This window comes from Lolium perenne, chromosome 1 (assembly GCF_019359855.2).
Source record: "Lolium perenne isolate Kyuss_39 chromosome 1, Kyuss_2.0, whole genome shotgun sequence".
Taxonomy (NCBI): domain Eukaryota; kingdom Viridiplantae; phylum Streptophyta; class Magnoliopsida; order Poales; family Poaceae; genus Lolium; species Lolium perenne.
Window position 1 is genome coordinate 43881702 of NC_067244.2, and position 25176 is coordinate 43906877.

The window sequence follows — 25176 nt, forward strand, 5'->3', positions numbered from 1 at the left end:
TCCATCTCCCGCTATCGGCGCTGCTGCTCTCGCGTGATCATCGGCGGCGGCGGCGCGAGCATCTCCGCCTGCTCCCGCGTGAACACATCGTGTAAGTTCATCGCGCGGCGGGAGCGGCCCAGCCGCCACGCGACGGCGTCGTAGGCCCACGCCGCGTCGTGCGCCGTGTCGAAGGTGCCGAGGCGGATCCGCTCCTCGCCGGAACGGATCTCCGCGTCGTATCGGCCGCTCGGCCGCGCCCGAACGCCGTGGTAGCCGGAGGGTGGGCGGCGCTGCGGAGGCATCTTCGCGTGGAGGCGGAACGGCCGGAGGCGGAGCGGCGCGGGAGGGAGAGAGGCGGGGAGAGAGACGGACGGAGGCGAAGACGCGTGGAGGCGGAATGGCAGTTGGCCGCTTCGCGCGTGTCGTGTTTATAGCGCGCGCGGCAGCGCACGCGGCAGATTTCCCGCGCGGGATAGCGCGAAAGCGCGCGGGAGGCAAAAAATTTAGCGCGCGCCGTTTTCCCGCCTCCGCTGGAGCATCGCGGCAGCGCCCGCGTGCGGCAAACCGGCGGTTTTTTTGCCGCGCGGGGCTTTTAGCGCGCCTGTTGGAGATGCTCTTACTTCGGTAGACCCTCCTCCCCAAAACTCCATAACATCAATTGTGAAGACATTGGCGAGATGAGAGGCAGGATGATATTTTGTTGAGCCCGACTCCGTGACACCTAGTAGCTTCTGACTTGAGAAAAGGAAAGGGAAGATACAGAGTGTCATTTGCACTCAGTACCGGTCTACATCTTGGACTTTTGTGCGCGCAGCCATGTACGTCTTTCAAGCACATTGAGGGCCTGTTTGTTTGGGCTATGGCTGGCTGGCTATGCAGGAAAGCTGCTGTGTAGGGAAAGCAGCCGTGCAGAAAAAGCTGCTGCTCCAAGTTTCACTGTTTGGCAATTTGGCTGGCTGTTTAGCTGTGAATAGAGAAATGACTAAAATACCCAGAGTTTTCATAACATGTATTTGTACTAATTTAAAATATTGATCACTATAAACTACCATGAATTTGTTTCTTAGATTATTGCACAATTTGACTTGCACACATACATTTCTATATATTTACACTCCACGTACAGAGCTAACTTGGATGTGTCCATGGCTCAATACTACTAGTTGTACAAAGAAGCTGCAACTCGTATTTGTACTCAGCAGAGCTGCAAGAAATACTAGTACATAGAATCTGCCAAGACCTGGTCGCGTTTGATAATGGCAAGGAGATGTCAAGGGTGGCCGTAACCAGCGACAGGGTCTCACGCGGAGCTCGTAACCACGTTGGAGCTGAGATTCTCTAGCAAGGACAGCAGCGGCGCCCTCCCGCGTCCTTCCGGCCAGGTCGACAGTGGCTTCCATAGATCTGGATCGGCAGAAGACGTGCGCGGTCGATCTGATAGGGCGCGAGCGGCGAATGTAGGGCGCGAAAGGTTGGAACCGGCCTGAGACGGCGGACGACGGCGGGAGATGGAGAATGGGGAGGGGTCGCCGGCGGAGTGGCCGCGGCGGCGCGGGCGATTTCCCCACGTCTCCTGTCGCGATGGGGAAGAAACCATCCCATTGAAGAAAACTGTTCGGTCCAGCGGGGTGGCATTCTAACGTAAATACTGCGAAACGACATGGCCAGATCTAGAAAACGATTCGGGTGGGAAGTGGAAGCTGCGGGAAGCACCTCAAAACGTGCTTCTCCGTATCTGCATGTAGGCTGCTTTGGCTTTGGCAAAGCCAGTTTTTAAAGCACCCTGTTTGTTTCGGTTTGCCTGCTTTTTTCACTGGAAAGCTAAAAAAAGACCAAACAAACACCCCCTGAGTCATCGTCATCGATCTCGTCACATCTGAAAAGAGTGAATTGAGCTGGATCCCTATATAAATGGACTACTGGCACACACACAAATCGTTCTGAAGTTGTGTTGATGCACTAGTGAATTACGAGCGTAATACGTAGTAGTATGGTGCATCAAGCTCAGGGGTAGCTCGTGCAGGACGTGGCCGCAGATGACGCCCTCCACACACTTTCGACACACTACGTCCTTTAGGAGCAGCACCACCCCACGTCCAACCTGCCGCGACATAGTCAACTGCGTTGTCCATCCCCATCGTGGACGTGAGCCGCCTAGCCGACGTCGATGCCGACGAAGCCGCCAAGCTTCGGTCGGCGCTCCAGTCCTAGGACCTCTTCGCAGTGAGTAGCCACGGCATGCCGAAGGAGTCCCTCGACGGGATCCTCGGTTTGTTGCGGTCATTCTTCCACCTGTCACCGGAGGAGGAGCGGAGGCTCCTCTTCTCTGGCTGGCCTATCCATAGAGCCTCGTCGAGCTCCTGGACGAGTTCAACCTCGAGAGCCAAAAGGTGGCAAGCCTCATGCTCGCGTACATGGCAAGGAGCCTGGGCTTTGAGGAGGGGTTCTTCCTCGACAAGGTTGGCGAGCGGATGCTACTGGACGTGCGGTTCACGACTCAGATGGCGGGGACTATACCAAAGGATGAATTGCCACTTTCTCAAAAGAAATTGGTTTCTGAAGGGGGTGTACCAAAGCAAACCCCTGTTTATTTCTCACGTAAAGTTGGGATGTCACGAATAGCAGTATAGCACACAAACCAAACAAAAAAACCAAACAAAATGATCCGAAACTCGTGTTGAATGCACCTTACTCACTGGATGTGGCTTCGGTAGATCTTCGTGACCGCGTCTTAGGATTGACGCTGTTGGCCATGGCTTTTGAAGGCCCTGCAATGGCGCTTGTAGATGACAACATGGTACAACCTTCATGGAACTATGAATTGAGGGTGGCAGCGGAGAAAATATCCACATACTCACATCCTCCTTCGTGGTGGTGAAAAGAGGACAAGAAGAACAACTGCTCGTCGAGCTTATAAACCAATATTTGGCATGATCTGTCACACACCGCCGGCATCGACATTGCTGCTGCGGAGGACAGGAGAATATCTAACCTAGAACAATCCATAACTCTACTAGTATATACAATGGCTCTCCAATTCCCACTCTAGGGGGGTCACTGCTGCTGCTGCAGGGAGAAGGGGAGAGGAGCTGGAAAGAGCAGCAAGGTGAAGATGAGAGAGAATGCTTAGAGGCAAAAATAATACATGCCTTTTAAACCGGAGAGAGATGTGTGGTGGGAATGCATGCATGCAAACTTGTACTATGAGTAGATGCATGGTGCATACGAGCCATGGAAGCTGACCACTCCGCGGGAAACAACAAGCGGAAAAGAGGCCCAGTTAACTATCAACCATAGAAGCACTGGGAGGCCCATGATGGGATGAGTGGATACGGAAATTCCAAAGACATGCATCCCAAGAGTTTAGTCCCACATGGCTAAGCCAAGAAGATGGAGAGCAACTTATAAGGTGGAGCATCCCCTTGTCTTCTAGATGGTACAACCACACGAATGCCACACCAATAGCGCGTGCGCTCGCGTGAATATTCGCGACTTATGACTTGTGGACGTCGACGCGGTTAGCGATCCTAGCAAATAATATCTGCATTTTTTTCAACTAGTTTCTTTTCTAATACTTGTGCATGTTTATTTTCATGAGGATTTTTTCAAATAGTTTCTTTTCTAATACAAATGCAGGCTCAACTACTTTCTGTCAAGGCCTAATACCACCTGGGCTATGTTATTTTTGCGATATACTACTACTGAAGTACATTCTATATATAGGAGTATGATTTGAGGTCAACTTTTCTCGAAATTAGCTTTGATATTCATTAGATATGGCGGTTTTTGGTGGCTCTCGAACCGGCTGAGCCGGACCGGTGAACCAGTCGTTTGACCAGTTCACTCACCAGTCCGTTTTTTAAGACGATATGGATGCAGTTCTATCCTGTGTCTTAATTTGGCACTAGACTGTCTGCTTAGCATAGCTGCTCAACGCTTCAAAGCTTCAGCTTCCGTAATCTTCCAGACATAATTTTGCAACATTTAACCGTGATACTGGAATGCTCTTCATCATGATAAATAAGCTTAATATTGTTTACTTTTTATAGGTGGCCTTGATATATACGTGGAACTATTGCAACGATTCCCCAACATGGATCGACCTGGGCAGTAGTATATTTCAGATCAGGTTCGGGAGCTCCTCCAAGACTTCCGATTCGTACATATGGACTTCTGCGGTGCATAATAAAGTTTTGTGGAGACTGAGCATATGCAATGGCAATGAAGTGAAAATCTTAGTTTCTTATCCCCCCTTTTTTGATCATTACAGGGTGCCTACAAGCAAGCTATGCAATGTAGCAAAAGTATCCCTAAACAAGCAGCAAGTTCCACCAGAATCTCAGTTTCCACTACAGGCCGCTCACCTTCTCCAAATTCTTCAAATGCAACGCCCTTCAATGAAAATGAGGTGTCAGCAGCTCAACAGGCCATTCTGATGTTTCTTGCTTTGCTATTTTATTCTATATAAACCTGTACATCTACCAAATAACTCAACTCAGTTTCTGCTCTACTCTCTTAGGTGAAGTCTAAAATAGCTCTTTGCCATTCTGCTCTACATGAGTATCGTGAAGCACTACAAGAGGTTTCTGTTTTTCTTTCTTGCTGTTATTACTTCTTAAATTTAGCAAACATGTTTTACCCCCTTAAATGTTGGTCGATATCCGGAAACATGGATCCATTAAAATACTATATGTAGGACAGTATGAATGCAGATGTGTCTGCTTCTTCTGCCAGTGACAAAGACAAATGATGTATGGTTTGTTCTGCATTTTTTCTGCAGATGGAAGGGATTCCTTCTAAAGTGAGAAGCCTGAAAATGAATCTGATGTTAGGCAAGCTGTATAGGATATCCAGGAATAACCGTGCTTCGGCCATATGTTATAAAGAGTGTTTGAGGTACAACATACCGAAGGATTTTCTTCTATGATCATGGATTCTATAACTAGATAGTCTTTATAATATAAGCAGTTTTAGAGTTTCAGTGGGTCATTTCTTTTTTAGCTTTGACCCATTATGCAACAATTATCAACATGGACAATAGCGAATTGATGTCACTAGATTTGTCATGAAATATATTTATCTTTGTTTTAGAAACATATTGTTTAAATATTTGTGGTCAACGTGTTACTTTAAAGTGTCATTGTCCTATGCTAGTTTTATTATTAATCAGGCAGACAAGTTCATAGTCATAAATTGATATTGATTTTTTCTGTTCTATCCTAACAATTATTTTCTACACTTCAAAATGGCAACCACCTAGGATGTACATTAAGTCCCTGTTCATGTATTCTGCCTCTTAGGAGGATTGTAAAACTTCAATCTTTCCAATGAAATGAAATGCAAAGAGTCCTTTGCGTTTTCTCGAAAAAAAAATGGCAACACCTAGTTTTTCTCCTCTATGAATATCTTGTCATATTTTTACTCCTTGCTGATGTATTTTGACAAGTTACTTTCTACATCTTTATGTTCTGCTAGGCAATGCCCTTATGTATTTGAGGCTATTGCAGCTTTGGCTGAAATGGGGCTTTCTTCGAAGGAGTTTTCTTTATTATTTCTTCAAGTAAGTGTCTGCTTTAGTTTATAATCTGGAAAGGAAGGAAGCATGGTTTCTCAAAATGAATATAGTCTAATTTTAGTGAGAACAGATTAATGTCAATTATGCTAACTTTCCTGGTTGCGGATCATGTTTGCAATCCGATACTAGCGATTCTTTGCATGTTACTGTAGTTGGCTACAAAAATTGACAGGTGACTGTTTGCTTTACTATACAGCAAAGAGCTATTTCTCCACATTTTATACAAGAAAGGTGTTCAAATGTTTATATGGAGGGTGCACACTGCAACAAATGCCCATTTGTACTGTTAGTTCAACTAGTTGTATCCTGTTTATGGATTGCTGAAGGATATTTCTGAGCTGCATACGCTATTTACCTTTACAATCAAACATAGTTACATACTTACATGGCCATCATCCCACCAAAACTTACCCACTTTTTTTTTGCATTTCTTCTCTGTATATAAGCTCCAAGTTGTCGATGGATATAAATGTATGAGAAGTGAGCCCTGCATATGTGAACTATGCAGGAAAATGAGCATGCAATTTCTTAGTGTACCCTTAAGTTGTACTCATATTTTCAATCATTAGCTGCTGAAACTTATGTAGCGGAAAACTTGAAATGATTATTGTGTGTCTCTGTAGGCACCAAATAGAGGAGGCAAGCCACCAGGTGATTTTGTGGATGCACAACGTTGGTGGAATGTAAGTGAACTATGCTGCAATCCTGTTAGTCTGTTACGGATAGGCAGGATGTTACATGTTCACTACAGGAATGGCTCGCTGCGCCGACGGCCGTGGCGTACGCCGACGGCCAAATGTCGGGGCCGTCGGCGTACGTCCGGTCCATGGCAGCAGCCCACCGAGCCCCTCGGCGTATGAATACCCTCGGCGTAGAGAGAGCTACGCCGACGGCCACCCTCGGCGTACTCTAGACCGTCGGCGTAGCACAGTCATGTGCTCCGGTCCCGCTCCGGCCGTGACGGCTCGGTCACGGCGTCAGCGAGGCGCCGAGGGCCACCCTCGGCATAGGGCATCACCCACCTATGCCGACGGCCACCCTCAGCATACATATTTTTTTTTGTTTTTTTCTTCGCTCTCATTTGCTTTATATTATGTTTGTTTTATTTATGTATTAGTATGAATTATGTAAAAATAGTTACTTTTTTAAAAGGAAAAAATGGTAGATGGCTTATGTAGATCCCACGAGTGACGCTCTTCGTAGACGGGTCGATGGGAGCCAGTAGGCCCAACATCTGCTATGGATGTACATATGTCCTAAAACAAAGGAAAAAAGTCCATTGCTAACCCTAACTCAAACCCTAACCCTAACCCTAGGGGTAGATTTGCGGGGTCCCCGCCCTAGGGTTTCCCTAGATACAAACCACCGGAGCGTCCGAATCGGTGGAAACTCCTGCTACGGCTCATCCGGGGCCTATTTCATTCCAAACCTATAGTTTCCATGTGCATATGTCCTAAACAAAGCAAAGCAAATAAAAAAATCCATTGTTTCGCACGGAAAAAGCTATAGGGGTAGATCTGCAGGGTCCCCGCCCTAGGGTTTCCCAAGATACAGATCACCGGAGCTTTGGAATCGCTGGAAAACTTGCAGTTGTCCCTAACATATGTACAAAACTGTGATGTAAGGTTTGTCTAACCTTGCATGTACCCGCGTTGATGATTTTCGCATACATGGGCTAGCACTTGGTAAAATCCAGGATATGTATGTGGAAACTCCTGCTACGGCTCATCCGGGGCCTATTTCATTCCAAACCTATGGTTTCCATGTGCATATGTCCTAAACAAAGCAAAGCAAATAAAAAAATTCATTGGTAAACCCTCGCACGGAAAAAGCTATAGGGGTAGATCTGCAGGGTCCCCGCCCTAGAGTTTCCCAAGATACAGATCACCGGAGCATCGGAATTGCTGGAAAACTTGCATTTGTCCCTAACATATGTGTACAAGTGTGATGTAAGGTTTGTCTAACCTTGCATGTACCCGGCATTGATGATTTCCGCATACATGGGCTAGCACTTGGTAATATCCAGGATCTGTATGTGGAAACTCCTGCTACGGCTCATCCGGGGTCTATTTCATTCCAAACCTGCGTCGGAATCGCTGGAAAACTTGCATTTGTCCCTAACATATGTGAACAAGTGTGATGTAAGGTTTGTCTAACCTTGCATGTACCCGGCGTTGACGATTTCCGCATACATGGGCTAGCACTTGGTAAAATCCAGGATCTGTATGTGGAAACTCCTGCTACGGCTCATCCGGGGCCTATTTCATTCCAAACCTATGGTTTCCATGTGCATATGTCCTAAACAAAGTAAAGCAAATAAAAAAATCCATTGGTAAACCCTCGCACGGAAAAAGCTATAGGGGTAGATCTGCAGGGTCCCCGCCCTAGGGTTTCCCAAGATACAGATCACCGGAGCGTCGGAATCGCTGGAAAACTTGCATTTGTCCCTAACATATGTGTACAAGTGTGATGTAAGGTTTGTCTAACCTTGCATGTACCCGGCATTGATGATTTCCGCATACATGGGCTAGCACTTGGTAATATCCAGGATATGTATGTGGAAACTCCTGCTACGGCTCATCCGGGGTCTATTTCATTCCAAACCTGCGTCGGAATCGCTTGAAAACTTGCATTTGTCCCTAACATATGTGTACAAGTGTGATGTAAGGTTTGTCTAACCTTGCATGTACCCGGCGTTGACGATTTCCGCATACATGGGCCCGCACTTGGTAAAATCCAGGATATGTATGTGGAAACTCCTGCTACGGCTCATCCGGGGCCTATTTCATTCCAAACCTATGGTTTCCATGTGCATATGTCCTAAACAAAGCAAAGAAAATAAAAAAATCCATTGCTAAACCCTCGCACGGAAAAAGCTATAGGGGTAGATCTGCAGGGTCCCCGGCCTAGGGTTTCCCAAGATACAGATCACCGGAGCGTCGGAATCGCTTGAAAACTTGCATTTGTCCCTAACATATGTGTACAAGTGTGATGTAAGGTTTTTCTAACCTTGCATGTACCCGGCGTTGACGATTTCCGCATACATGGGCTAGCACTTGGTGAAATGCAGGATCTGTATGTGGAAACTCCCGCCACGGCTCAAACAGAGCCTATTTTATGGTAAAGTATGCCCAACCTATGGTTTCCATGTACATATGTCCTAAACAAACCAAAGCAAGTAAAAAAGTCCATTGGTAAACCCTCACACGGAGAAAGCCATAGGGGTAGATCTGCGGGGTCCCCGCCCTAGGGTTTTTCAAGATACAGACCATCGGATCGTCGGAATCGCTGGAAAACTTGCATATGCCCATAACATATGTGTACAAGTGTGATGTAAGGTTTGGCTAACCTTGGATGCACCCGTTGTTGACGATTTCCGCATACATGGGCTAACACTTGGTAAAATCCAGGATCTGTATGTGGAAACTCTCGCCACGGCTCAAATGGAGCCTATTTTATGGTAAAGTATGCCCAACCTATGGTTTCCATGTACATATGTCCTAAATAAACCAAAACAAGTAAAAAATTACATTGGTAAACTCTCGCACGGAGAAAGCTATAGGGGTAGATCTACGGGGTCCCCGCCCTAGGGTTTCCCAAGATACAGATCACCGGAGCGTCAGAATTGTTGGAAAACTTGCATCTGTCCCTAACATATATGTACAAGTGTGACGCCTCATTTTATGTGCTAAATGTTTTCCGTTTCGCGCGTTGGCGGACGGGTGCACGCGCGCGCCCGGTACGACCATACCGCATGTCCCGGCGGCCCCGTTTTGCGTAGTTGGCAAAGCAAACGGAGCCAAAAAAATCGAGCGGAGCCGCGTGGCGTCATTTTATGTGTCCTAGTAACCACTGCAAAAGACGGAACTGGGATACGGCAATTATCTTGGAAAACCCTTCACGAACAGGGCTATCTCGTCCGGAGTTCTATGGCTTTTAGGGGAAATGAGTAGGAAACGGCCCGTTTCACCACATAGTTTGTCGGAACGAGGCCATATTTGGCACGTGCGTGGGCCTTAGGATGGGAAGAAAGGCCCCGGTCGCGGATTTCCAATCCGAACCACGGGCGACGGTTTTTCCATTTTCGGGGTGCCGGAAGGGCTTTTTTTTGTGAAGCAGCTACATGGTGCGCATTTCAGTATCGCGCGGGACCTCCGCGCAGCGGTAGGATACCTCCTACGCACCACCTATCACATGCCATATGCGCGCGGAAGCCATCTGGGAATCCCACCCGCTTCCTGCGGTGCCCCGCCGAATCCGCTGGAAACTGACCGGATTTGAACTGGGGCGACACTTTCCTTCGCTCAATAAATGGAGGGAAAAATGTTTTTAGGTCTAGGACGCATCATTTTATGTGCTAAATGTTTTCCGTTTCGCGCGTTGGCGGACGGGTGCACGCGCGCGCCCGGTACGGCCATACCGCATGTCCCGGCGGCCCCGTTTTGCGCAGTTGGCAAAGCAAACGGAGCCAAAAAAATCGAGCGGAGCCGCGTGGCGTCATTTTATGTGTCCTAGTAACCACTGCAAAAGACGGAACTGGGATACGGCAATTATCTTGGAAAACCCTTCACGAACAGGGCTATCTCGTCCGGAGTTCTATGGCTTTTAGGGGAAATGAGTAGGAAACGGCCCGTTTCACCACATAGTTTATCGGAACGAGGCCATATTTGGCACGTGCGTGGGCCTTAGGATGGGAAGCAAGGCCCCGGTCGCGGATTTCCAATCCGAACCACGGGCGATGGTTTTTCCATTTTCGGGGTGCCGGAAGGGCTTTTTTGTGAAGCAGCTACATGGTGCGCATTTCAGTATCGCGCGGGACCTCCGCGCAGCGGTAGGATACCTCCTACGCACCACCTATCACATGCCATATGCGCGCGGAAGCCATCTGGGAATCCCACCCGCTTCCTGTGGTGCCCCGCCGAATCCGCTGGAAACTGACCGGATTTGAACTGGGGCGACACTTTCCTTCGCTCAATAAATGGAGGGGAAAATGTTTTTAGGTCTAGGACACGTCATTTTATGTGCTAAATGTTTTCCATTTCGCGCGTTGGCGGACGGGTGCACGCGCGCGCCCGGTACGGCCATACCGCATGTCCCGGCGGCCCCGTTTTGCGCAGTTGGCAAAGCAAACGGAGCCAAAAAATCGAGCGGAGCCGCGTGGCGTCATTTTATGTGTCCTAGTAACCACTGCAAAAGACGGAACTGGGATACGGCAATTATCTTGGAAAACCCTTCACGAACAGGGCTATCTCGTCCGGAGTTCTATGGCTTTTAGGGGAAATGAGTAGGAAACGGCCCGTTTCACCACATAGTTTGTCGGAATGAGGCCATATTTGGCACGTGCGTGGGCCTTAGGATGGGAAGCAAGGCCCCGGTCGCGGATTTCCAATCCGAACCACGGGCGACGGTTTTTCCATTTTCGGGGTGCCGGAAGGGCTTTTTTTTGTGAAGCAGCTACATGGTGTGCATTTCAGTATCGCGCGGGACCTCCGCGCAGCGGTAGGATACCTCCTACACACCACCTATCACATGCCATATGCGCGCGGAAGCCATCTGGGAATCCCACCCGCTTCCTGCGGTGCCCCGCCGAATCCGCTGGAAACTGACCGGATTTGAACTGGGGCGACACTTTCCTTCGCTCAATAAATGGAGGGAAAAATGTTTTTAGGTCTAGGACGCATCATTTTATGTGCTAAATGTTTTCCGTTTCGCGCGTTGGCGGACGGGTGCACGCGCGCCCGGTACGGCCATACCGCATGTCCCGGCGGCCCCGTTTTGCGCAGTTGGCAAAGCAAACGGAGCCAAAAAATCGAGCGGAGCCGCGTGGCGTCATTTTATGTGTCCTAGTAACCACTGCAAAAGACGGAACTGGGATACGGCAATTATCTTGGAAAACCCTTCACGAACAGGGCTATCTCGTCCGGAGTTCTATGGCTTTTAGGGGAAATGAGTAGGAAACGGCCCGTTTCACCACATAGTTTGTCGGAACAAGGCCATATTTGGCACGTTTGTGGGCCTTAGGATGGGAAGCAAGGCCCCGGTCGCGGATTTCCAATCCGAACCACGGGCGACGGTTTTTCCATTTTCGGGGTGCCGGAAGGGCTTTTTTTTTGTGAAGCAGCTACATGGTGCGCATTTCAGTATCGCGCGGGACCTCTGCGCAGCGGTAGGATACCTCCTACGCACCACCTATCACATGCCATATGCGCGCGGAAGCCTTCTGGGAATCCCACCCGCTTCCTGCGGTGCCCCGCCGAATCCGCTGGAAACTGACCGGATTTGAACTGGGGCGACACTTTCCTTCGCTCAATAAATGGAGGGAAAAATGTTTTTAGGTCTAGGACGCATCATTTTATGTGCTAAATGTTTTCCGTTTCGCGCGTTGGCGGACGGGTGCACGCGCGCGCCCGGTACGGCCATACCGCATGTCCCGGCGGCCCCGTTTTGCGCAGTTGGCAAAGCAAACGGAGCCAAAAAATCGAGCGGAGCCGCGTGGCGTTATTTTATATATGTGTCCTAGTAACCACTGCAAAAGACGGAACTGGGATACGGCAATTATCTTGGAAAACCCTTCACGAACAGGGCTATCTCGTCCGGAGTTCTATGGCTTTTAGGGGAAATGAGTAGGAAACGGCCCGTTTCACCACATAGTTTGTCGAAACGAGGCCATATTTGGCACGTGCGTGGGCCTTAGGATGGGAAGAAAGGCCCCGGTCGCGGATTTCCAATCCGAACCACGGGCGACGGTTTTTCCATTTTCGGGGTGCCGGAAGGGCTTTTTTTTGTGAAGCAGCTACATGGTGCGCATTTCAGTATCGCGCGGGACCTCCGCGCAGCGGTAGGATACCTCCTACGCACCACCTATCACATGCCATATGCGCGCGGAAGCCATCTGGGAATCCCACCCGCTTCCTGCGGTGCCCCGCCGAATCCGTGAAATGACCGGATTTGAACTGGGGCGACACTTTCCTTCGCTCAATAAATGGAGGGAAAAATGTTTTTAGGTCTAGGACGCGTCATTTTATGTGCTAAATGTTTTCCGTTTCGCGCGTTGGCGGACGGGTGCACGCGCGCGCCCGGTACGGCCATACCGCATGTCCCGGCGGCCCCGTTTTGCGCAGTTGGCAAAGCAAACGGAGCCAAAAAATCGAGCGGAGCCGCGTGGCGTCATTTTATGTGTCCTAGTTATTAGAAGTCGATGTGGTAAAAAAGGTAATCTGGATAATATATACTAGTATATTATAGTTATTAGATGAAACAATGAAAGAAAAAAAATAAAAAAATACATGTGCCGAGGGGGGCCCTCGGCGTATCCAAACCCTAGCGGCAAGCCCAGGGTCCACCTCAACGGCTAAGCCGATGGTGGCCCTCGGCGTAGGGCACGAGCTGTGCCCGAAAAACACCTGGTCGGCACGCGTTTTCGGCCAAGTCCCCGCCCCCGCCCGTGCTCGCGTTTTTCCCCGCCCTCTTTTCCCTGTCGTCCCGCCGCCGCCTCCTACCCGCCGCCGCCGCCGCCTCCTACCCGCTGCCGCCGCCTACTCAACTGAGCCCCGCGCCGCCGGCCCTGCTCCTCCTCTCGCCCGCCACCTCCACGGCCGGCCTGCCCCCTCCCCACCGCAGGTCGCCTGACCCGCCGCCGCCCTCCTCACCCGAGCCCCTCGCCGCCGCCCCTCCTCACCCGAGCCCCTCGCCGCAGCCCCTCCACCTCACCCGAGCCCCTCGCCGCCGGCCCCGCTCCTCCTCTCGCCCGCCACCTTCCCGTCGCCGCCTCCTGCCCGCCTCCTCTGGCACCTGCCCCCTCCTCCCGTCGCCGCCTCCTGCCCGCCGCCGCCTCCTCTGGCCCCGGCCCCCTCCTCCCGTCGCCCCCTCCTCCCGCTACCGCAGCTGCCTCCTCTGGCCCCGGCCCCTCCTCCCGCCGCCTCCTCTGGCCACGGCCCCCTCCTCCCGACGCCGCCTCCTGCCAGCCTCCTCTGGCCCCCGGCCCCCTCCTCCCGTCGCCACTTGTCCCGCAGATGGTAAGTGATTTACCTCTTTTTTTTCATTTTTGTTTTCCTTTAGTATTGGTTGAAATAGAAATGTGTATAGTTGAAATAGAAATGTGTAATGTGTAATGTGAATGTGAATAGAAATGACGATCCCGTATTTGTAATGTGTAATGTGAATGTGAAATAGAAATGTGAATGTGAAATAGAAATGACGATCCCGGATTTGTAATGTGTAATGTGCATGTGAAATAGAAATGTGAATGTGAATGGAAATAGAAATGCAAATGTGAATTTGTTCTAATAACATGGATTTGTAATAGGCTATGCCGTGACCGCCTCGTCGTGAGCCTCCCGGTGTGACGATCCCGGATCTTGACGCGCTTCTCACGGGCGCGGAGTTGGACACTCTACTGAAAGAGGGTGCTCCCGAAGTAAAAATAAACTTTGTGTCTTGGTTCATGAAAAAAGTAATGTCTAAGCTGTCCCTCTTACCTACCAATATGTGACTTGTCCCTGTTATTCCACGTAACTAATGCACACAACAAATTTGAACCGTGCTTGTAGGGAGCTGATGCAAACGTTGAGATGACAGATGAGTTGAGATGTGTTTCCCAAGGTTGTAACCGTGACGTCATGAAGTATGAGAAGTATGACGTGAATGGGTTTCGATTCCATACAGAGACACACCAGAAGGGCCGGGCGAATCCAAAAACGATAAATACTGGTGTCTTCACTAAAGGATCCGATACCTTTGATTACTACGGGAGGTTAGAGAATGTATACGAGCTGACCTTCAATCGTACAAACAAACAACTCAATCTCGTTGTGTTCAAGTGTCATTGGTTCGACCCAAGAGGTGGACAGAGAATTACCAAGTCCATTGGGTTAGTTGAAGTTAAGCCTTACACCACCTATACCGGAGCCGATGTCTATATTGTTGCTCACCAAGCCAAGCAAGTTTATTATTTGCCGTACCCATGCCAGAAAGCGGCCCTCAACGGCTGGGAAGTCGTGTTCCAGGTATCGCCACATGGTAACCTACCGATTCCCTCCGAGGACGATTACAACAACATTGACCCTGTAACATACGGGGGAATTTTCTATCAAGAGGAAGAGGACTTCGGGCACTTTGAGTTAGAATGTGTTCTTGAAGAGGACCTCAGGAACGATGCAGAAACTCGTGGTGAATCAGTGGTGGATCTAAAGGACATAGATATGCTCGAGAAGTTACAAGTGGAAGATGATAGCGATGATGAGCCTCCACCCGTCTATCAAGATCCAACTTACTACTCAAAAGATAGTGATAGTGATAGTGGCAAGGAGAAACAAAATGAGATTGACGATGAGATTGATGACGGCTGGTGAGGGTCTTTTATGTGTTTATATTTCAACATGCTTCTTATTTGTTTAGTATCTTTATGCTTAGTATTTATATTTTTTTCAACATGCTTCTTTATTGTTTAGTATCTTTATGCTTAGTATTTATATATTTTTGAACATGCTTCTTAATTGTTTAGTGTCTTTATGCTTACTATTTATATATTTTTCAACATGCTTCTTAATTGTTTTCTCTTTCTCAATGCAGGTGATTGAACAATATGAGCGGCGGCAAGGAGGACTCGTCGAGCTTGCTTAAGAAGATGCAACAACGCAAGAAGAATGTTAGAAGGAGTGAGAGGGCACCGCGTCGCAATCCGCGTTACGAGGACAGCGCGGGAGGAGGAGGAGGACGAGGACGAGGACGAGGACGGGGACGAGGTGGTGGAGCTGGAGGTGGCTTGGGAGGAGGTGGAGGTGGAGGTGGCTGGGGAGGACCGGACTTTGAGCCACCACCCTCGGCTTCAGGCGACGTTGCTTCCGGGTTCTTTTTGGAGGGGCCGTCTAGAGAGGAGGCGAAGACGGAGTCTAGAGCCGAGGAGGACTCTAGCCGCGGGTTTGAGACTCCGGAGGAGGATGGGCGGCCGAAGCCACTGAAGATTTGTGGGGAAGCGAGAGTCCCCGACGAGAGGAAGGAGCCTAAGACCCATGAGGCGAAGACCCTTATTATTCCTGCTGGCCCCGAGTAAGTGTACTAATTTGGCAATTTCGATTTTCATGTACTAATGTTTGATTTTCATGTGCTAATGTTTGATTTTCATGTGCAGCAATTGGACATTTCCTCCGGGGGTCAAGGGGCGCCTGCCTAGCAGCATGATTGGAGCTTTGCTTAGGAAGTTCTGGCCGGGCAAGTACTATCCCCTCGGCCCGTCCCAGTGGCGAGAAAGAAGCTAGCCACTACTTGGACGGACTACGAGAGTGCCCCTGGCGTAGGCTTCCCGACGGCTGCTGAGGCCGTGATGAGAAAGTTTTGGGTAAGACATATTTTCTCGAGCTTCGTTCATATTTGATGACCCCAATGTTCTAACTCATGAATCTCACAATTGTTTTTTGCATGATTGAAGTGTTTTTATCGTGTGGCGCCCGAGGTTGAGGAGACGGCCGCGAACCTTGGGGACTGTGCGGGCGACTTGTGAGAGGTTGACACCGCAGGTGTGGTACAACCAAAGGATCACGTCCGCGGGTCACTTCTGGGCAGAGAGAGGCGAGAGGGTCCATAAGCCGGACATTGTCGGTAAGAATGCTAAGGCCGAGTACGAGATGACGGTGGAGGACTACATGTCGGTGAGTAAAATGTCAATGAGATTCTACATTGCTACTAAGTTGCAATTGCATTAGATTGAGTTGAGTATTGCATTTTCAGGTTATCCCCGATTGGGCCGAGCCGCATGCCGAGGCATGGGAGGAGATGGTTAGGACGAGGTGGCTCAAGATGGACGAGGACTTTGCAGCCGTGGCGAGGCGGAACGCGGAGAACCGAGGCGACGGTGGCACACACTATGGGGGAAACCTCAGCTACGAGCGCTACAAGGGGAAGACGGTATGTATACATTTTATTTTCCATCATGTTCAAAGTTGGTACTCACAACATTTCCTTTCGCGATGCAGAGGGCCGCGTTAGGACCCGAGGAGGAGATGTCTGACCTCGAGATATACAACAAGATGCGGCTTAAGAAGCCCGATCTCTCGCAGCCTCAGCCCTCGCTCCCTGAGTACTTCGGCACCTACGCCGAGGACGTCGAGAACTACTGCGCGATGGTGAGGCATCGTCACCCGGAGGTGGATGACCCCATGAGCGCGGAGGTCGACGAGGAGTCATTGGTCCTATCGTCCGGAGGGTTGCCGCATGGCCGTCTCGCCATGCTGAACAAGGCCGTCAAGCATACCCTCACCACGACCTTCACGCGTCTCAAGACGGGACTCACCAAGGACAGCCCCCCTCACCCGCCTCGTCGCCGGGCTCGGCAACAACCCGCATACGACGTAAGTTTCCCTCATTTCCATCCTCTTTCCGACTTTCGTTCATACATTGCTAAGTGCTAACGAGACATGAATTTGTGAAATTGTAGCCTGACTTCGAGGCGGCCTACGTGGCCGCTCATCAAGAATATCAGGTGGCCTTCAACCAGCACCAGCAGCAGTTCATGGAGTACATGGCATATATACATGTAAGTTCCAACCTTTGTTTTCGCAAATGATGACAAGTCCCACTTTCCCCTAGTTTGATGCTTCATTTCTGCAAAGACTGACATGTAAACTATCTTGCAGGCATCGATGGTGGCCAATCAAACTGGACAGACAGTGGATTTAGGGCCGATGCCTCCCTTTCCGGGGCCGGCGCCAAACATGCCATCGAAGGAAAATTTCGCTGCGGAGTACTATGGGAGAACAACGGTAAGTTCTTCGCCAAACCGAATACTACGGCTTTCCTTTGCCTCGCAAATTGCTAACATCTCGGGAACATGTGTGTAGGGAACGGGATGTTCCGGAAACCAGGGTGGTGGGAGGGACATGACACCGGTTCATCATGGTGGTCCTTCTCCCGGTGCTACACCCGGTACTTCTCCCGGTACTTCTCCCGGTCCTTCTCCCGGTGGTTCTTCCGCAGCTTCTACCGGAAGGAATCGGCCCGGGCCGGTGTTTAGCGGCGACGAGCTCCTCTAGTTGTCCCATAGGAGCTACTTATGTATCCGCACTATTATGTATCCGCACTATGACACTATGACACTTGTACCTATGTTATGAGACTACGACTATGTATCCGCAACTATGTTATGAGACTTGAAGTTCGTGCTATGTCTATTTGCACTTACTCTATTTCGTGTGAATTATTTTGTGATTTAATGTGCTGCTAATCCTGGGAAACAACCAAACCAGCAAAAAAAAGAAAAATATGGTCAGTGCTACGCCGACGGGCTACCCCTCGGCATAGTGTCGACCTGGACCATATGGTCAGCGGTACGCCGACGGCCACACGCTCGGCGTAGCATGTGCCGGGATGCCCAGGATGCGCCACGTGGTCGACTACGCCGACGGGCAGGCGCTCGGCGTAGCGTGCGCCGGGGAGCGTCCAGGATGCGCCACGTAGTCGGCTACGCCGACGGCCAGACGCTCGGCGTAGCGTGCGCCACGGCTCGCCAGGGCCCGCCGCGTGGCAGTGTACGCCGACGGCCGCACCCTCGGCGTAGTGGTAACGTCCGTCAGGCCGACGTCGCCCGTTAGCGTGCTACGCCGAGGGGTAGTACGCCGACGGGTGGGCCTCGCCCTCTGCCCTCGCCGTCTACGCCGACGGTCTCCTCTACGCCGAGGGCCACCTGGCTTCCGCCGAGGCGGACCTTCCCCGAGGAGCTATGCCGAGGGTCCCCGTCGGCGTACCGTACGCCGAGGGCGAGGCGGTGGTACGCCGAGGGCCGCCGGCCGTCGGCGCAGCGTGCAATTCCTGTAGTGGTTGGAAGGCTGATGTTTTTGGAGGATATCATAACATGTTTGAAACATAACCATTTTAGGCATGACACCAATTGTAAAGATGGTATATATTGGAATTAATATATTTTGACAGCTGTTAAGGTTGCACTGTATGTGGTGTTTTATATTGTATACCCTAAGTAACTACATAGGTACTTGCTTTCTTATGATAGATTTCCTTAGTACATTGATGATTGAAAGTTGAAGCAGCATGGTATAAATGCTATAGGACTTACTAAATTGAAACACTACTTTGGCCTTCTTTTGATTCTGAAAATATGCCACCATTGGCACAACAAAAGGAAACATGCGCTTGTGCTGTTTTCTGTACCACCATTAATGCAAACTGATCAATTATTACTGAATGAAAAAAGTAAGCATACACCATGATCTGGTTCCTGGAGATCAAGGTCAAACAGTACTTTAAAAAAACGATTGGCCATAAGAGGAAGAAACCCTCAGCGCTGTTTTTGATAAGAGGAAATGGGTGTGTATGACCCATTGCGAGTGCGGAGGCTCGAACACGGGCGGGCGAGAACGTTTCAGCATGTGCTAGCCATCCAGGCACGCCCTGGTTCACAAGGGCAAGCAGTACTTTTAAATTGGATATTTAAAAGTTTACCAAAGGATCCATATTATTTTTTCCGAAGTTACAGTCCATTTCTTATTGCAGTCCTGAGCGACATGATTTGTTATTGGTTCATTACAAACTTTATTTCTCTTTCAGGCAAATATTTGATCATACATCTTGTTCTTGTCATTGATTTGCTCAACAAAGTTTACTTATTGTCTTCTTAACAGAGGTATGTAGAGGCGCAGTGTTGCATTGCTTCACATGATTATAAAGGTATTGCATGTTTTCTTTTTTGAATTTCATTTGAGGATTCTCGCATAAGATGTGCTTCGTATTTTTATTTTTTTGAAATGATCAAGGAATCACAGGGTTACAAAGGATATTAGCCAGTAGTAGTTAAATCTTAATGGTCCCATGTAAATATAGCACCATGTAGTCATTGTTTAAAACACCGGACCAGACTGGTAAAAACCAGAACCAGTGTGTTGTCTGGTTTGTAAGAGGAAAAGATCGCAGGAGCAAAAAACTGGAAAAATGTGACACAAACAAGGTGCGCTGTGCAGGAATCGAACCTCCGACTGACACGCAGGCTCAGCTACTTTCTGTCTCTGGTTAAAATAGCCGGCTATAGCCGATAGACGCGATTTTTTTTGAAGCTATGAAAGGCTATAGCCGGGCTATAGCGGGCTATAGCCATATAGCGGATTTGCTAAATAATTAAAAAAGCTAGGCATCATATAGTCATATATATATATAAAAAATCACAAATTAATAACATAATAACATCTTCATATAGAAGATACACATAATAGTTCACACATAGTTAAATACATAGTTTTGTCCAAATATTACAACATCATTACGTAGTTTAGGACGTAGTTATGCCCATAATTACATAGCTAGAGCTTGGTGGCTATTTCGCCAAGCAAATGGGCCGGTCGACTGAAATTTTGGATCCAAAATTTTGGGTCCATTGAGCGGGTAGTTAGCGGCTATGAGGCTAAATTAAGGCTAAATAGCCTTAGCCGGGCTATTAGCGGCTATTTCTGTTATAGCCTCTAAAGCCTCTGGCTATAGCCGGCTATTTTAAACAGAGCTTTCTGTCAAGGCCTAATACCACCTGGGCTATGTTATTTTTGCGATATACTACTACTGAAGTACATTCTATATATAGGAGTATGATTTGAGGTCAACTTTTCTCGAAATTAGCTTAGATATTAGTTAGATATGGCGGTTTTTTGTGGCTCTCGAACCGGCTGAGCCGGACCGGCAAACCAGTCGTTTGACCAGTTCACTCACCAGTTTGTTTGTGAATTTGATTACCTTTCTCCAATTGGCGATCCTGATTTCCACACTTCTTATATCCAGGTTGAAACCATCATAGGCAAGAATGATGAAGCAATCATGAATTTTGAGAAGGTAAATTGACAAGTGTAGGCTTGGAATTCCTTCTAACGAAATATATTTATCTGAAACAGTACATGCTTTGCAGGCTCGGTTAATTGATCCAAACATTATGACATATATGGATGAGTATGCAATTCTCCTAAAATTTAAATCGGACTACACTAGGCTAAACAAGTTGGTACATGATATGCTGCATATTGATCCTGCAAGACCAGAAACATGTGTTGCTCTGGCAGCATTTTGGGAGAGAAAAGATGAAAGAAAAGCTTTGACATATGCTGAAAAGGTTATTCCCTTTTATAGATATGGTTTATGGAAGCTGCCCTTCCATTTAATGTTTGTTACACTGTTTTACATTTTACAGAGCCTCCGAGTTGATGATAGGCATATAACTGGCTATATTATGAAGGTAATACCACAAAGCATTGTCCATACAGCATAGTTTATTTTTGTACCGCTGTCCTCTTGCGTTGCAGTATTATGGAAATGTTAAGCATATTTGGGTCGTTTACACCAAACCTGTTGCGACTCTTGATGTATTTACTTCAAAAATTTATGTATAGCTTTAGGATCCTATGTTTGTTTTTCTTCTTTATCCATATGTCAGGCTTAATGTTTGCTTACTGTTCTTTAGGGCAATTTGCATCTTTCATCAAATCGGCGAGATCTGGCAGTAACAGACTTCAGGGCAGCTCAGGAGCTAAGGGCGGATCTTCGCTCTTATCAAGGTTGTTACAAATAGATACTTCTGGTTGCTTATTCAAATCCTGCAGGCAGCCTAATATAAGTATATTCTCAGGTTTGGTCCGTGCTTATCTAGCACTTTCTAAATGTAAAGATGCATTATTCACTGCACGTGAAGCAATGAAGGTTATGCATCAGTCTGCGAAAGCCCTTAAGTTAGTTGGTGATGTGCATGCTATAAGTTCCAGTGGAAGAGAGAAGGTAAACTACCAAAAGCCTTTGTTTCTCTTATGATCTTATTTTGTATACATTCCCCTGTTATTGCGCCCTTTAGCAAGCTATTCATTTTGTTGCGTATATACGTATTTCCAGGCAAGAAAGTTCTATGAATCTGCCATTCGTCTCGAACCTGGATTTCTTGGAGCAGCATTGGCACTGGCTGATTTGCATATTGCTGAAGGACGGAATAAGGAAGCAGTTTTGTTGCTTGAAAGATATCTAAGGCAATGGGCAGATGATTCTCTACATATCAAGTTGGCTCAAGTATTTGCGGCAACAAATCTGCTCTCTGATGCACTCTCCCACTATCAAGCTGCACTAAGGTACACTTTCCCTTGGAGTTGAAACTGTGTAACAGCTATGGTAAATTGTAGGAAGGCTTCATATTGAAATCATGTACTTGCCCTGCATCTCAATCATATCTGTATACAGTCATGGGCATTTCTCTTGCCAGAGCCATTGTCTTTACGTGTCACCTATGGGCCGCTATCTCCAAAAGGGTCTATTGGGACTGTAGGACACCAGACTTGCTTGATTGAATGTGAGTAACTAACCGATTAGTATGTACAAAATGTGTTTAGGATTTTTTGGTTATTTCTTTTGTCCTTTTAGAAGATTTTATAAGTTCCAGTGGAAGACAACACTAGGCTAAACAAGTTGGTACATGATATGCTGCATATTGATCCTGCAAGAGCAGAAACATGTGTTGCTCTGGCAGCATTTTGGGAAAGAAAAGATGAAAGAAAAGCTTTGACTTATGCTGAAAAGGTAATTCCCTTTTATAGATATGGTTTATGGAAGCTGCCCTTCCATTTAATGTTTGTTACACTGTTTTACATTTTACAGAGCCTCCGAGTTGATGATAGGCATATAACTGGCTATATTATGAAGGTAATACCACAAAGCATTGTCCATACAACATAGTTTATTTTTGTACCACTGTCCTCTTGCATTGCAGTATTATGGAAATGTTTTTCAATGGAGTACATAAGCATATTCGAGTGGTTTATACCAAAACTGTTGCGACTCTTGGCATATTTACTTCAAAAAAAAAATTCGTGTCTAGCTTTAGGATCCTATGTTTGTTTTTCTTCTTTATCCATATGTCAGGCTTAATGTTTGCTTACTGTTCTTTAAGGGCAATTTGCATCTCTCATCGAATCGGCCAGATCTGGCAGTAACAGACTTCAGGGCTGCTCAGGAGCTAAGGGCTGATCTTCGCTCTTATCAAGGTTGTTACAAATAGATAATTCTGGTTGCTTATTCAAATCCTGCAGGCAGCCTAATATAGGTATATTCTCAGGTTTGGTGCGTGCTTATCTAGCACTTTCTAAATGTAAAGATGCATTATTCACTGCACGTGAAGCAATGAAGGTTATGCATCAGTCTGCGAAAGCCCTTAAGTTAGTTGGTGATGTGCATGCTATAAGTTCCAGTGGAAGAGAGAAGGTAAACTACCAAAAGCCTTTGTTTCTCTTATGATCTTATTTTGTATACCTTCCCCTGTAATTGCGCCCTTTAGCAAGCTATTCATTTTGTTGTGCATATATGTATTTCCAGGCAGGGAGCGGCGCGAAGCTCTTTTTCTTTGATTGACATCAAGTGACTATGGATCCATGATGAAAGTCGTAAGAAGAGAATTTCATGAAGGTCAGAGGGGAGGACTAGCTAAGGGAGGTTCAAGTCTTTGCGATGTTGAGGGACTTGCTTGGTGTTTCGGGCTTCACAGCAGCGGTATGAAAGTGGGGGCGACAACACAGGTGAAGTGCAGAGTCCTACCTTTCAGGGTGAAAACCCAAGGTCTGGCCTTAATTGGTTGTGCCTGGCAATGTCCTTGGTGGAGGCATTTGTTTTGATAGCGGGGACTAGTCTGTATTTCAGGTGTTCACTTGGCGGTGGATATATTGCTGTTGTTAGGCCCGAGATACTGTAGCGGGACTTTTTTTCTTAGTTTTCTTTTCTTGTTTTTGGCTGTGTGCATCCGTAGTGCCATTAGGGTGGTGCGTTGTTGCAGAGGCTGGGTATAATTGGTATCTTTTTGATATTAATATATTCCCTTTATCGAAAAAAAATGTATTTCCAGGCAAGAAAGTTCTATGAATCTGCCATTCGTCTCGAACCTGGATTTCTTGGAGCAGCATTGGCACTGGCTGATTTGCATATTGCTGAAGGACGGAATAAGGAAGCAGTTTTGTTGCTTGAAAGATATCTAAGGCAATGGGCAGATGATTCTCTACATATCAAGTTGGCTCAAGTATTTGCGGCGACAAATCTGCTCTCTGATGCACTCTCCCACTATCAAGCTGCACTAAGGTACACTTTCCCTTGGAGTTGAAACTGTGTAACAGCTATGCTAAATTGTCGGAAGGCTTCATATTGAAATCATGTACTTGCCCTGCATCTCAATCACAGCCGTATGCAGTCCTGGGCATTTCTCTTGCCAGAGCCATGGTCTTTACGTGTCACCTATGGGCTGTGCTATCTCTAAAAGGGTTTATTGGGACTGTAGGATACCAGACTTGCTTGATTGAATGTGAGTAACTGACCTATTAGTATTTGCAAAATGTGTTTAGGATTTTTTGGTTATTCCTATTGTCTTTTAGAAGATTTTATCGTAGTTTTAAATTTAGTAATGCATCTTAATTAAATAGTGTTAATTGAGCCCAGTGAATTCTGTCGTATAGATATTTTATGTAGATGTTTTGCCATGTCTAACAACTCCATTAGTTTCCATCCCTTTTAGCCATGGAAGGCAGACCCAGCAAGCTGGCTACTGAAAAGCTACCCGAGCTGTAAATGGAACCGCATCTTTACAAATGCGTGTGCTTTAGTTATCAATTTGAGTTCCCATTAGTGCATCTGGACCCAGGTAGAGATATGAACGTCCCTGGTAGTAGGCTGCCATGTAGTTCATTCACTTCGAGAAGCTTTGTTAAAGAAATCTCTTCTTGGCATGCCTGCTCTTTTATCCTTGTTCCAAGTTCAAAGAAAAAAGAACTCTCTTTTGCAGGATAAACCCGTACAATGAAGCTGCCAAGAAAGGATTGGAGCGGTTGGAGAAGCAGATGAAGGTATATGCATGCCACAACCGAAAGCTCCCCCTAACATTGATGAACTTGTGTCATGTTCTGGTTTCCCTCTAGCCTGGCTCCGCTGTAAGTTAAGAAGCGCTGATTGCTCTGGTTCCCCTTTGCTTTGCAGGGAATAGACCCGGATGCGCCCGAAGACGAGGACGAGAACGAAGCCGACGACGATGGTGACCAAGATGACGCCGAGCTGCTGTAAGGACCATGGGTTCAAAACGACGTCACATATCTGAACGCCGAATGTGCAGCGAATGCCGAAGCTGTAATGTGACAACGCCGATGGAAGGCAGCACGCTGGGCTCTATGTGGTGCGGATGGAGGTTTGAAGGGTGGATTGCGTGGCGCACTGCCGTGTGCCGATGCAGTGCGTGGGTCTCAGAATGGTTGTGCAATGTACTCTATGAAAACTGGCTAGGATAGGAGGTGATCTGGTGTACTCTAGGAAAACTGGCTAGGATAGGAGGTGACCTGGTGTTGTTCTGCAAACCCTGTTCGTCATGGAACGGAATATTGTGAGCTCCGTGAGTGCTTGCTAACAACTTAACACATTGTGCTTATGATTTGAATGATCGCTGGGAATTGCTTCTGTTCCAAGAGGAGTTACCTGTAACTGTAAAGTCTCTTTGACTACCCCTCCTCTGTGAAATTTGCATTTTCTGGAAGTTTGGAACTTTTTTTTTTCGCGGCGCGTGCCATATCTTTATAGAAGGGAGCAACAAAATTACAAGAAATCAGAGTGGGATGCGAACATCTGCCCTCGGC

The 25176-nt window shown here is 47.8% G+C and overlaps 1 protein-coding gene across 1 annotated transcript; it reads left to right on the forward strand.

The window, feature by feature from the left end:
* The first annotated feature begins 2396 nt into the window (after nucleotides 1–2396).
* On the forward strand, nucleotides 2397–25086 carry LOC127348161 (anaphase-promoting complex subunit 7). The gene is made up of 16 exons (XM_071821491.1): nucleotides 2397–2580; nucleotides 2697–2779; nucleotides 4253–4390; nucleotides 4502–4564; nucleotides 4763–4878; nucleotides 5458–5542; nucleotides 6181–6240; nucleotides 19186–19236; nucleotides 20261–20377; nucleotides 20451–20651; nucleotides 20730–20774; nucleotides 22467–22560; nucleotides 22632–22777; nucleotides 23412–23641; nucleotides 24339–24399; nucleotides 24530–25086. The coding sequence occupies exons 1-16, from the start codon at nucleotides 2397–2399 to the stop codon at nucleotides 24611–24613; spliced, it is 1758 nt and encodes a 585-aa protein (XP_071677592.1). The 3' UTR covers nucleotides 24614–25086.
* The last annotated feature ends 90 nt before the right edge of the window (nucleotides 25087–25176 follow it).

Coding starts and splice junctions, on each gene's coding strand:
- LOC127348161 (XM_071821491.1), top strand. CDS start 2,397: ATGGCAAGGAGCCTGGGCTTTGAGGAGGGGTTCTTCCTCGACAAGGTT. Junction 2,780..4,252: donor CGCTTGTAGATGACAACATG/GTACAACCTTCA, acceptor TGATCATTACAG/GGTGCCTACAAGCAAGCTAT. Junction 22,778..23,411: donor GTTCCAGTGGAAGAGAGAAG/GTAAACTACCAA, acceptor ATGTATTTCCAG/GCAAGAAAGTTCTATGAATC.